Raw genomic sequence first — 10,144 nt, 5'->3', positions numbered from 1 at the left:
GCCCGTCGCCGCGGCCGCTCGCTGGGGGTGCGGCTGCCGCGGGGGCTGCCCACCGAGGCGTCCCTGGACGAGTTGGACGCGCGGGACGGCGTCTCTCGGCGGCTGGACCGTCGCCTGCTCGACTGGCATCCAAAAGACTGTAACTGAAAGTGTAAAGCTTTAGTTATAGCTAGGTACTCGACCAACTAATTTTATGTTGTTTCACTTTATGCTATCTGAGTGAGAACGTTTGTGTATTACATTAAATATAGAGAGTTTCCTCAGTCATTAACTGAAGTATTAGGTTGTTCAGGTTCAGAAAATAGTAAGAACACACACTTATCTTTATAAAAACCAATCGTAAAGATTAGTGCTTTATTTTAATCAATGAGTCCTGCTGCTGGGCAGCGATGGTAACAATTTTCAATTTTAGAGGGACTTGTGAATCAAATTATCAGTTCTGGAAAACATTGGGTAACACAACATTATTTTAGAAATGAATAGATGAAAGGGAATAAAGGTCAAGGATCCTCCTTACAACTCAGTCTGTTAGTTCCTGCTCCACGAGCACCTCAATCAGCCCTCTATGTGACATCGTTTTATTATTAAAAATTGAGTGAGTTCAATGACAAAAAACATAACATGTCCTGCGAGGGGGCATTCTTAATTAAAAATACCTAAGATACTTGAATTTGCTAAAATGTGGTAAATCTGGAGATGGAAACAACCAGGTCTCAAGTGAAAACTCATAGGACACACACACCATGGGTTCATTTGATATTTATATGAATACTTCTAGACAATATCATAAACATGAAACAGCTGATGAACTGGTATGTATTGCAACTATTCTAGTCTACACCATTCTACAGTAATGTATTCTGCTAGAAAATGGCCTAATGCGTAATCTAATCTGGTAAATATTGATTTACTACGGTACTGACTACTTTACTGCAGAAAGCAGCGCTGACCTAGAGTGAAATGACTAATATAATAGCTTGATGCAAGATTCTTTGTAATTGTGTTCGTTTGGATTTAAAAGATGGTCTCTCTCTTAAAGGCCAACACTTTGGGAAATAGTTCACATTTATTACATGATATGATGCGAACAAACCATCAAGCTAACATTTTCTGTTCATTTTATAAAACTATTGCTACCAGGTAAGTCTATCCAATTCCATCTAGCCTTCTGAATTTTAAACCTATGGTTGATAATAAATTCATATTACTGCAGGATCCATGTTCAACATATTTTGCCTTGAGATGAGTGCAAAGAGTGTCATGAAAAATGACCACAAAAGTTTCTCTTATTACATAGTTTTATGAAATTCACCAAAAAGTCTAATATGGCAAACATGTTCTTACAAAAGCTGTAAATGTTCTCATCATATGAAACCCACACTTCCAAAACACAACAAAAACTAAACAATAAAACAATCATATCAATATCTCTTTAACAAAAAATCTTTGGATTCGTATTCAATATCACTGTACATAACTAATTGTAAACATTAATGATTCTTTTACAATATGTCTATTTTCTGTACAGTATGTAAAATAGTCTTAGACTACACTCATAAATATTTACATGAGGGAGCCCTTCGGGCACTTATTCATCAGGTCTCCTCCTTACTGGAAACACAAAGGTAGGACGAAAAGGGTGTTAGTGCCTTTGAAAAGGAATTAAAATTTAGCACCCCAACACAAAGGTAATAAAAACTACCCAAAGATGCTTAATTGTTATGAATCTTCATACATTTTCCTACCTTTCCCATGGGGCCTTAAAATTTCACATTCTTTAAAAGGCATTTGAAGTCCTACCTTTGCTTTTCCAGTGCTGTCATAGGAAAGTTTAAGTACACGAGTTGCATGTTTTTCTGGCCACTAAAATACAGTTGGAATGCTGACTGGCTGACTGGCCGCACAGCTACGCTAAGCTTTGCTAAGCTACGCCTGCACCTGTAGGCTGGCGGACTGCGTCTCAAGACTGTGCTTGAGCTGCTGCAGGGTCTCCATGAGCATGGCTTTCCTCCGAGCGTCCTCCTCGTCCGCGGCGTCCTGCACCGGCGTCCCTGGGAGCAGGAAAAAAAAAAAAACACAATTAAAAATGTGTTTTGTTTGTTTGGCTTTTGAAAAAAATAAATCAAGTGATGACCAGTAAGAGCAGAATTTTGTCATGGGGTTGGCCAGGAACTTACTCGGCATTATCTCGGTGTGCTCCAGCTTCTTGCTGAGGCGGTCCAGGGTCTGACTGCCGGCGTACACCTTCCTCTTGACGGGCTCGCTCTGCGGACACACGTCCAGCACGTCCAGACGCGTGTCCACGGACTTGTAGGTCACAAGCGGCGGCCTGCTCGAGGTGGGTGTCGTCGCCGTGCTCTTGGCGCGCCGGTCAAAGGGCAGGGGCACCGCCCTGGACGGCCTCGGCGTGATGCAGCCGTCCGAGTCCGAGGAGCTGGCCTCGATGGCCGTCCAGCCGTTTGGCGACGACAGTGCGGCGGCAGGGGGCGGCGGCAGCGCCTGCAGGTTCAGCTGGAAGGGCTTGCTGAGGCGCGGCGCGGCGGGGGCGGGCACCGCAGGGGGCTCGGCGGGAGCCGGTGGGGGCGGCGAGGGCGCGCGGGGGGCGCGCGCAGTCACGGTGCGCGGGGGCGGCACCGGGGGCGGCCCCCTCCGCCGACCGCCGGGCGTGGACGCGGGTGAAGCGGCGTTACCGTTGCACGACGCCGAGGTCGTGACGGCCGTCATCTGGGCGGTGCGCGCCTGGAGCGCGTGGTTCACGTTGTCCACGGGCTGCTGCTGCTGCTGCTGCTGCTGCTGCTGCTCGATGCGCCGCACGTCGGACAGCACCGGCGTGAAGCACTGCTTCCTGTCGTGCAGGGCACGCCGGGGCATGGCGAGGGGCGACCACCGGTTCCGGTTCTCCTCCGCGTTGTCGTTGAGGCGGGGGTCGCGGGCGAGCGGCGAGGGGGCGAGCGCGGCGGGCAGCGGCCCGGACGGCCCCGCGCCCTGCAGCATGCCCTGGCGCAGGTGGTCCAGCCGCCGGTTCAGGTTGCAGGGCAGGTGGTGCCGCTTGGACATGGGCGGCGTGCCGTAGTGCGGCGCCGCGGTCCTGGACGGCAGCACGCTGCCCAGCGGGCTGGCGAGCGGGCCGCCCGTCATGCTCACCAGGATGTGCTCGGCCTGCATGATGAGCTGCCGGTACTTGCGGTCCGCCTCCCTGTCGGCCTCCGCCAGGGCGTGCTCGGCGTGGGGCGTGCGCGCGGGGGCCGCGGGCGGCTGGTGGTGGTGGCGGCGCGCGCTCAGCGGCGTGCTGCCCGCGCTGCGGGTGCCGCCGAGCCCCGGCGCGCCCAGCTCCGCCAGCTCGGCGCTCCGCAGCAGCAGCCGCTGCATCACGATGCGGTTGAGGTTGCCGCCGTGCGCGGGGTCCTGGAGCTGCGGGGGTGGCGCGGCCTGCGGTGCTGGCGGGGCCTGTCGGGCCGCCGCCCGCCGCCGCGGCCGCTCGCTGGGGGTGCGGCTGCCGCGGGGGCTGCCCACCGAGGCGTCCCTGGACGAGTTGGACGCGCGGGACGGCGTCTCTCGGCGGCTGGACCGTCGCCTGCTCGACTGGCGCCGCCCGGGTGGGAAGTTGTGGAATGAGCAGTGGCCGCGGTTCACGAGCCGGTCCTCGCAGCACGACACCTGCTCCGTCAGCGAGCACCGGTCGATGAAGTCCAGATCGCCTTCGTCCGTCTGCTCGTCACCTGCGTCTGCGTCGTCCACGTCGTCACCGTAATCCTCAACGTCCGTGGGGTCGCTGTCGCTGAGGATGTCCGTCTCCTTCTCGTACACGTAGCTCTCGTCGAACTTGCCCATCATTTCGTTGAGCGTCACGTCCTCGACGTCTTCGTTGTCGGAGAGGTTCGGCGGCGAGCCGTTGTTTGCCGTCCGGGAGGACGCGGACGAGGACGACGACGACGACCGCTGCTGCTTGGCGCAAGGCGCGCGGCCGCGGTGGTGTCCGCCCGAGGCGCCCGCCGCCCGGGAGCAGCCGCTGAAGGTCGAGCCGGAGGAGGCCGACCGCGGCGCTGCTGCCGTGGGTCGGTTGCTCGCCCGCGACGCTCGCCCGCAGCCCGCGGCCGTGGAGCCCGCGACCGGCAACGGCGAGTGTCTTCTGCAAGCAGAACTGCACCCAGGTGCGTATGAGGGACCCTCCCACCGCCGAGGCCCTCCCCTCCCCTCGGACACTGGTTACTCACGGGCTGGGCTGCGCGGGCCCCCGAGGCAGAGGCTTGTCCTCCACGGAGGGGCTCTCCTCGTTGAGCTGGAACAGCGGCTGCGGCCGCGCCGCCCCCCTGCCGCTCGGGCCGCCCCTGGAGCGGGCCCTGCCGTGGCCGCCGGGGGCGCGGCGCTGGAGGGACACATCCGAGGCGGACCCGTAGGAGGAGGACGAGGACAGCGAGAGCGACGAGGAACATCCTGCTAGGAAAGAGGGAGAGAGAGAGAGAGGTACATATTAATGGAGTCAGTTCTTACGCGTTGAACACCTCAATGGTGGGAGAGGTTTAATCTTACAAACTGCAGGTCCTCTGGTACTTTCTGATACTTGAAAATTACATGTCATTATTGCCTGCCTACCGAGAGCCTGTCTGCTGTTTGGCTGCTGCACATGCTGCTGCGGGTACTGCTGGTGCTGCTGCTGGTGCTGCTGCTGCTGATGGTGCTGCGGTTGCTGCTGCTGTTGCTGCTGGTGCTGCTGTTGATGTTGCTGCTGACTGCGTGTCGGTGCCGGGCTGTTGGGCAGCCAGGGGTTGGTCCGGATCCTCGTGCGCGCGCGCGGCGAGGAGACACACTGCGGGGGAGCGACACAGCAGGTGTGAGAACAGAACAGAGGAGAGGCAAAAGTATTCTGTAGTACACTTTTTGGAACAGTCGATGGACGTTATTGTTACTACCAAGTAAATTCTGTAAGGCAAACATAAAGAACAAGACGAGCATACTGTGAGACGTCCGGACGTCTCCTCCTAGCAATTTATCTTCATAAATAAATACCTTCCCGTACCTCCCTAATCAAAATAAAAGTGAACTCCATAAAAATAAAATAAAGAAGCGGTAAAATGGGGCGGGCGCGCACATTGATTTCCTGTCATGAAACCGCAGGAGCCGCAGAGCCCTTCTGTAGGAGGCTTCCTCCTCAAACCAGCAGGTGAGGCGAAGACTGATGTCGAGCCACGTGGGGCCGAAGGGAAGGAAGGGGGCGGTCGTTTTGATTAGTGGAGCGGGCAACGAATCTGTCAAACTTGGTTGCGTGTGGGATGACAAATCGCATCCTGCAAGAGGAACGAACGAACAGCCCTCCTGTCCTTTCCCATCAAAAGGGGGAGGAAGGGAACTCGAAAGTAGGACAGGGCGGCGGTCAGCCGAGGAAAAGGCCGGCGGGTGGGGGGAGGGGGAGGCAATAAAAAGAACCTAGCGGGAGAATGAGCCGAGCAATGCGATGATGGCAGGTCAGAACCACGTGACTACCTGGAAAAGTTTGGAATAAGCTTTTTACCAAATGTGCCATTCTAGGTAAAATATTTATTGTCCGAATAAATCGCACAACACAGAGATTCGGAGTGTCTGGAATTATTCGGAAAACCGCAATATTATGTAGGGGGCTTCGCAAACATTAGTTTACCTCTCAAAATACTGCAAAAAGTGGAGAAAAGTAAAGACTCCGAAAGACCCGGTAAAAAGAGAAAGAAAAGCAGCCGACTTCCCCCTCGGTTTCCTTCCTTCTCTCCCTCAGCCCCTTTCAGGCGGATCGGGCGGGGAGAAAAAGGTCCCTATAGGTGTTTGTGCGGGTTCGAGAGAGAGAGAGAGCGAACACAACTGGGCGGGCCTCAGGTCTATTTGCATCTCCTTCGCACTCACACAAAACTCGGGGGCAGCTGCTGTCTGTCTGGCAGTGTGGCCGGGGCTGGCCGTGTCCAGCCGTCTGAAGCCTCGTCAGCCCGGGGGAGGGTGGGGCGAGGGGGACCCTTCTGCTTAAAATATTATTATTCTCCCGTTCCCTTCTTTATTTTTCCGCCACTCGAGAATAATAACGATAATTGGAGGGCGGCGACTTGGAGTCGTCGAGGTCCTCACAGTTATGCATCATTTTAGTTTCCTCTGAGTGACGATGTGGAGTCCCCGTGGCGCTCCAGGGCGGTGCTGCGCTCACCTCAGCCGGCTGCCAGGGTCGCGCCGAGGAGTGCGACGACAGAGTGGACGACGAGGTGGAGGACGGGCGGCCGGCCTGCGAACAGAAAACACCAGAGCGATTATAAAAGCGAAGAAACGTGCAAGGCCGGCCTGGGGCCAGGCCGAGCCAGGCTCCCTCTCAGCGCCCGCGAGTGGCTGTGTAGGCAACCCGACGCACAGCCGTGCGCTGCGGGGCGCGCCGCTCTACTTCCCGGGCGGCCGGGCCGCCTTGCCTCCCAGCCGCTCCAGGCAGGCCGCCCCCAACCCTTCAACCGTCGACCATTTGTCTCGGAGAGAAGACGACAACGGCCAACTTTTCCGCTTTTAAATGCCAATGTCCACACGGAGAAGCGAGAGGACTTCCGTTTTTCTTGCGTCCGGGACATTCTCCGGAGGGACGCGGGACACCAAGGATCCTGGAAGGACGACCCGTAGGACTCCCACTCCCCCCCGACACTCTCAGTCGCTCAGCAGTACTTCTCGAACTATAGCATGGCTTTTGCTCATGAACAGGCTGAAAACGTAACGTATGTCGATTTTAATGGCTGCCTGCAATTTCAATTAAGGCTCACCACACCATGAGGGTGAGGGTATAGGGGACTCCAAGTTGGAGTATGTTGATTGCGAAAACTAAAGCGAACTCTTAGGACGCTCTCCATGATTTTTTTTCTTTTGCTGGGGGGGGGGTCGAGATATTCGGCAATCACTGCTTTTTTTTTACCCGAAATGAAGTCAAAAAAAGCGAGAGTAAACAAATGTATCAAAGAACGATTAATCCAAGTGGGCTAAAACTTTGTGCTCCGCCAAAGAAACCATGGCATAGATTGCCAGATTGTTTCGTTGTCCTCAGCCCCATAAATCACTGCATGGACATTGATCATGTTGCTCGGGGAGAGGGAGAAAGGGCGCAAGAAGGAGATGGAGCGCTGCAGGGGGAGGAGGGTACTGGGGCTGCTGGCTGGGCCGCACCAACAACTTTTGCCTTCAGGATGAAACGAGTTGCGCGGAGATGAGGGGCGGCAGCGATGCTCGTGCAATTTTATTCCGCTCATAAAATCTGCGAGTTCTCACCCTCCGTATTAATTACGAGCTGAGGGACGAGACGTCTGTTTCGCCACGCTCAGGAGGATAAAACCAGCAACAGCGCCGAGCAAGAAGACAAATGACGAGAGGACATTTAATTTTGGGGGATAAATTTTCATCTTGAAGTTTCGCTTTTTGATCCTTACCTTTCCGACGAGGTCTTCCTCTGTTGAGGACTCGGTCCTGGACAGTGTGAACTGCTGCTGCTGTTGCTTGTGAAACAGCTGCTGCTGCTGCAGCAGGGCCTGGTGTTGGTTTTGTTGCTGTTGCAGCAGGTGGAGGTGCTGCTGCTGCTGTTCGAGCAGAAGTTGCTGGTGTTGCTGCTGCTGGTGCTGCTGCTTGCGGCTGCGGCCCGGTGTCAGGTAGCTCAGTCGTGGTGGCTCCGGCTGCTGCACCAGCCCCGTCGGCCACGCCTAGGCAAGTAACACAAATAAGGATACAATGCGACGAAAAATGTAGAAACAGGTCGCGGCAAATCGTTCCCCTGGTACCGCGGTGGATCGAAGAAGCATACTTCAAAAACACTGTTTAAGTCTTACGAAGAAAAATGCCAAATCCTTTGTAATACGAAGGATTTGGATGCTTCGTAGGGAGCAAATCCTTCGTAGGTACGAAGCATTTGGCAATTTGCTTCGTAAGACTTTAACTGTGAAGATTAAGTAATTTTTTCGGGCTCATTAAAGAATTCGATAGAAAGATTGAATTAAGGCTGCTGACTCTGGTAAGGAATTGGTCGCCTTTCAAATGCACACTTCCGTGTTTGATGTAACGCTGTCGCTTACAGTACAATGTGTTGAGCCCGCAACAGTAGGAGTTGCGTCCCCATGTACTTACCCATGGCTGCCTGAGGTTCAGGGCAGGCTGGAGTGCCGGGGGCAGCGGGGGCAGCCCGGGGGGCAGGCTGGGGGGCGGGCCGAGGGCGAGCGGCCCCGGGTGGGGCAGCGGCAGCGGGGTGGGCCCGTGGAAGTAGTGGGTCCCGGTGCGCAGGTTGATGTAGTACTCGGGCGGGAAGGAGGCGCCCGGCGAGGTGCCGTCCGTGGAGTAGCCCGTGGAGTAGGCGCTCTCCGGGGAGCTGAGGTTCACGTGGGGCCGCAGTCCGCCGCGCTCGCTGCCCGTGGTCGGGCACGTCGAGATGGAGTCCAGGCTCTCGGCCGTCAGCGGCCCGCGGTGTAGCTGCAACACGTTGTCTTTGTTACACGCCTCTCCCTGTAAGCAGCAGGCCAACCCTCCAACGCAAAAGTTTTGAAACGGAGGGCTTGTTGCCCGGCGAGACTAGAGGCAGTCACTAAAACGTACCCCCCCCCCCCCTCCCTTGTGGTGTCCAATTGCAACATCCTCCTCCTCCTAGTCCTGTTTTTTCCTTGGCCGTGATATTACTGCATTTCTTGTCGCGGCACTGGAGATTTATCTTGAGGGAACGCCCACGAAGGGTCGAGCCGTAGGACGCACACTCGCCGCGGGACTGGGGGACTCGCCTTCTCCGATCGAATCGCATCCCTGATAAAAAGCTGGACGGCAAGACGAACGACGAGGAGATAACCTCGGCGGCAACAACCGAACAACTCAAGGTCCGGTTGCGCGGCGTGACAAGGGCGAGAGTGTTTGCAGAGCGAGTGAGGAGGAAGATGTGCACGGTGAACACCACGGTGAACACCTCGGTGAACACCACGGTGAACACCACGGTGAACACCCCGATCCCTGCTGTTATCCCCGTTTGCAAAATAGCCACTCGAAAAAAAGGCAAAAAACACCAATAAATGAGCTTTGTTTCCAAGCAGACTTTTTAAAAAAATAATCAAAACTATCATTTTTGTGAGGGTGAGGCAAGTCACGTAGGCACAGACAGCAGAAGGCAGCAGGCTATAAATTGCTGTTCATGTAACCACAAAAATGACGAAGATTTTGAAATGATGATGTGTTCTGATGTGTACAAAGTTGCGATTCTTCTAGAAAATTTTGGAAACGGGGAACTGTTTGGACGCCTAATTCTGTGCGCTGGGAATAAGAGACGCGTCCCGACCGCTCCGACCCAAAGGGCGACTCTAAAAGACGAACCTCAAACACAGAGGCTTGGAGCTATGCCATGCCACTCAGACCCTGCTGCTGGTTCAATTTGCTTTCCACCGAATGTCATTGCCGAGTCAAATGTCCACAAAGAGTTCCCGGACTTTCAGGGGAAGAATTAATTAATTGATGTGATGGTGGTGTGTTTTTCCTTGGACTGCTGCTTTCGAGCCGTCTCCCCCTTTCCATTCCCCCTCCCTCCACGTCGCCTCTTGGGAGCAACTGTAAAGATTGTGTTGAGGAGCACTCGCAATAAATGCATCGAGTGACTTCTCGACAACAAGTTCCCCGTTCTGTCCAGTAGAATGAGGAGAAATCGCCGGCGACCACATCACTCTTCCTATCGATATTTGTCATAAAAAGGGATGTTCCGGTTATTTCGCATCCCCGCATTTCCGTCCCCACCGTATTGCTGACATCGGCCGATCGTGCGTGATTTACAACAGTCCCGCCTATAGACTTGTCAGAGCGAGAGAGAGCGAGAGAGCGAGAGAGTGAGAGAGTGAGTGAGGGAGAGAGAGAGAGCGCGAGACAGAGAGAGAGAGAGAGAACTACTTATGAAGTTTGTGGGAGGGGTGCTGCCCATTCTTTTGCATCTCTTTCTAACCCCCACCCCCCTCCCCACCGTCGCGAGTAAATACCTCGGCCTAAGAAGCGAGGCCGGTCACCGCGCCACGCGCCGCGCCAGCCCGTGCCACGCCGTAAATCATACCGCGTTTCTGGCTGAGCCTCGGGCTGAGCCCCGCTGAGCCCCCCCTGCGCCCTTCGCGCTCTTTCGCCCCTCGACATCTGGTGGCGCCTGCTGCTGCTGCTG

The 10,144-nt window shown here is 55.1% G+C and overlaps 1 protein-coding gene across 1 annotated transcript in view; it reads right to left on the bottom strand.

Annotated features, from left to right (window-relative positions):
- Positions 1 to 318: 318 nt before the first annotated feature.
- LOC113215101 (serine/arginine repetitive matrix protein 1) overlaps positions 319 to 10,144 on the bottom strand; it is a 121,582-nt gene continuing 111,756 nt past the window's right edge. Inside the window, exons 4-10 of the mRNA XM_052272497.1 lie at positions 8,101 to 8,439; positions 7,413 to 7,679; positions 6,164 to 6,238; positions 4,594 to 4,807; positions 4,215 to 4,437; positions 2,178 to 4,141; positions 319 to 2,051 (exon numbers count right to left, since the gene is read on the bottom strand). Of these exons, the coding sequence (XP_052128457.1) occupies positions 1,927 to 2,051; positions 2,178 to 4,141; positions 4,215 to 4,437; positions 4,594 to 4,807; positions 6,164 to 6,238; positions 7,413 to 7,679; positions 8,101 to 8,439 (3,207 nt within the window). The 3' untranslated portion in view covers positions 319 to 1,926. The remainder of the gene's footprint in view (positions 2,052 to 2,177; positions 4,142 to 4,214; positions 4,438 to 4,593; positions 4,808 to 6,163; positions 6,239 to 7,412; positions 7,680 to 8,100; positions 8,440 to 10,144) is intronic.

Source organism: Frankliniella occidentalis, unplaced genomic scaffold (assembly GCF_000697945.3).
Source record: "Frankliniella occidentalis isolate FOCC.00 unplaced genomic scaffold, Focc_3.1 Scaffold208, whole genome shotgun sequence".
Lineage (NCBI taxonomy): Eukaryota > Metazoa > Arthropoda > Insecta > Thysanoptera > Thripidae > Frankliniella > Frankliniella occidentalis.
Note: the sequence above shows the minus strand (reverse complement) of the source record. Positions and strands in the feature narration are given on the sequence as shown.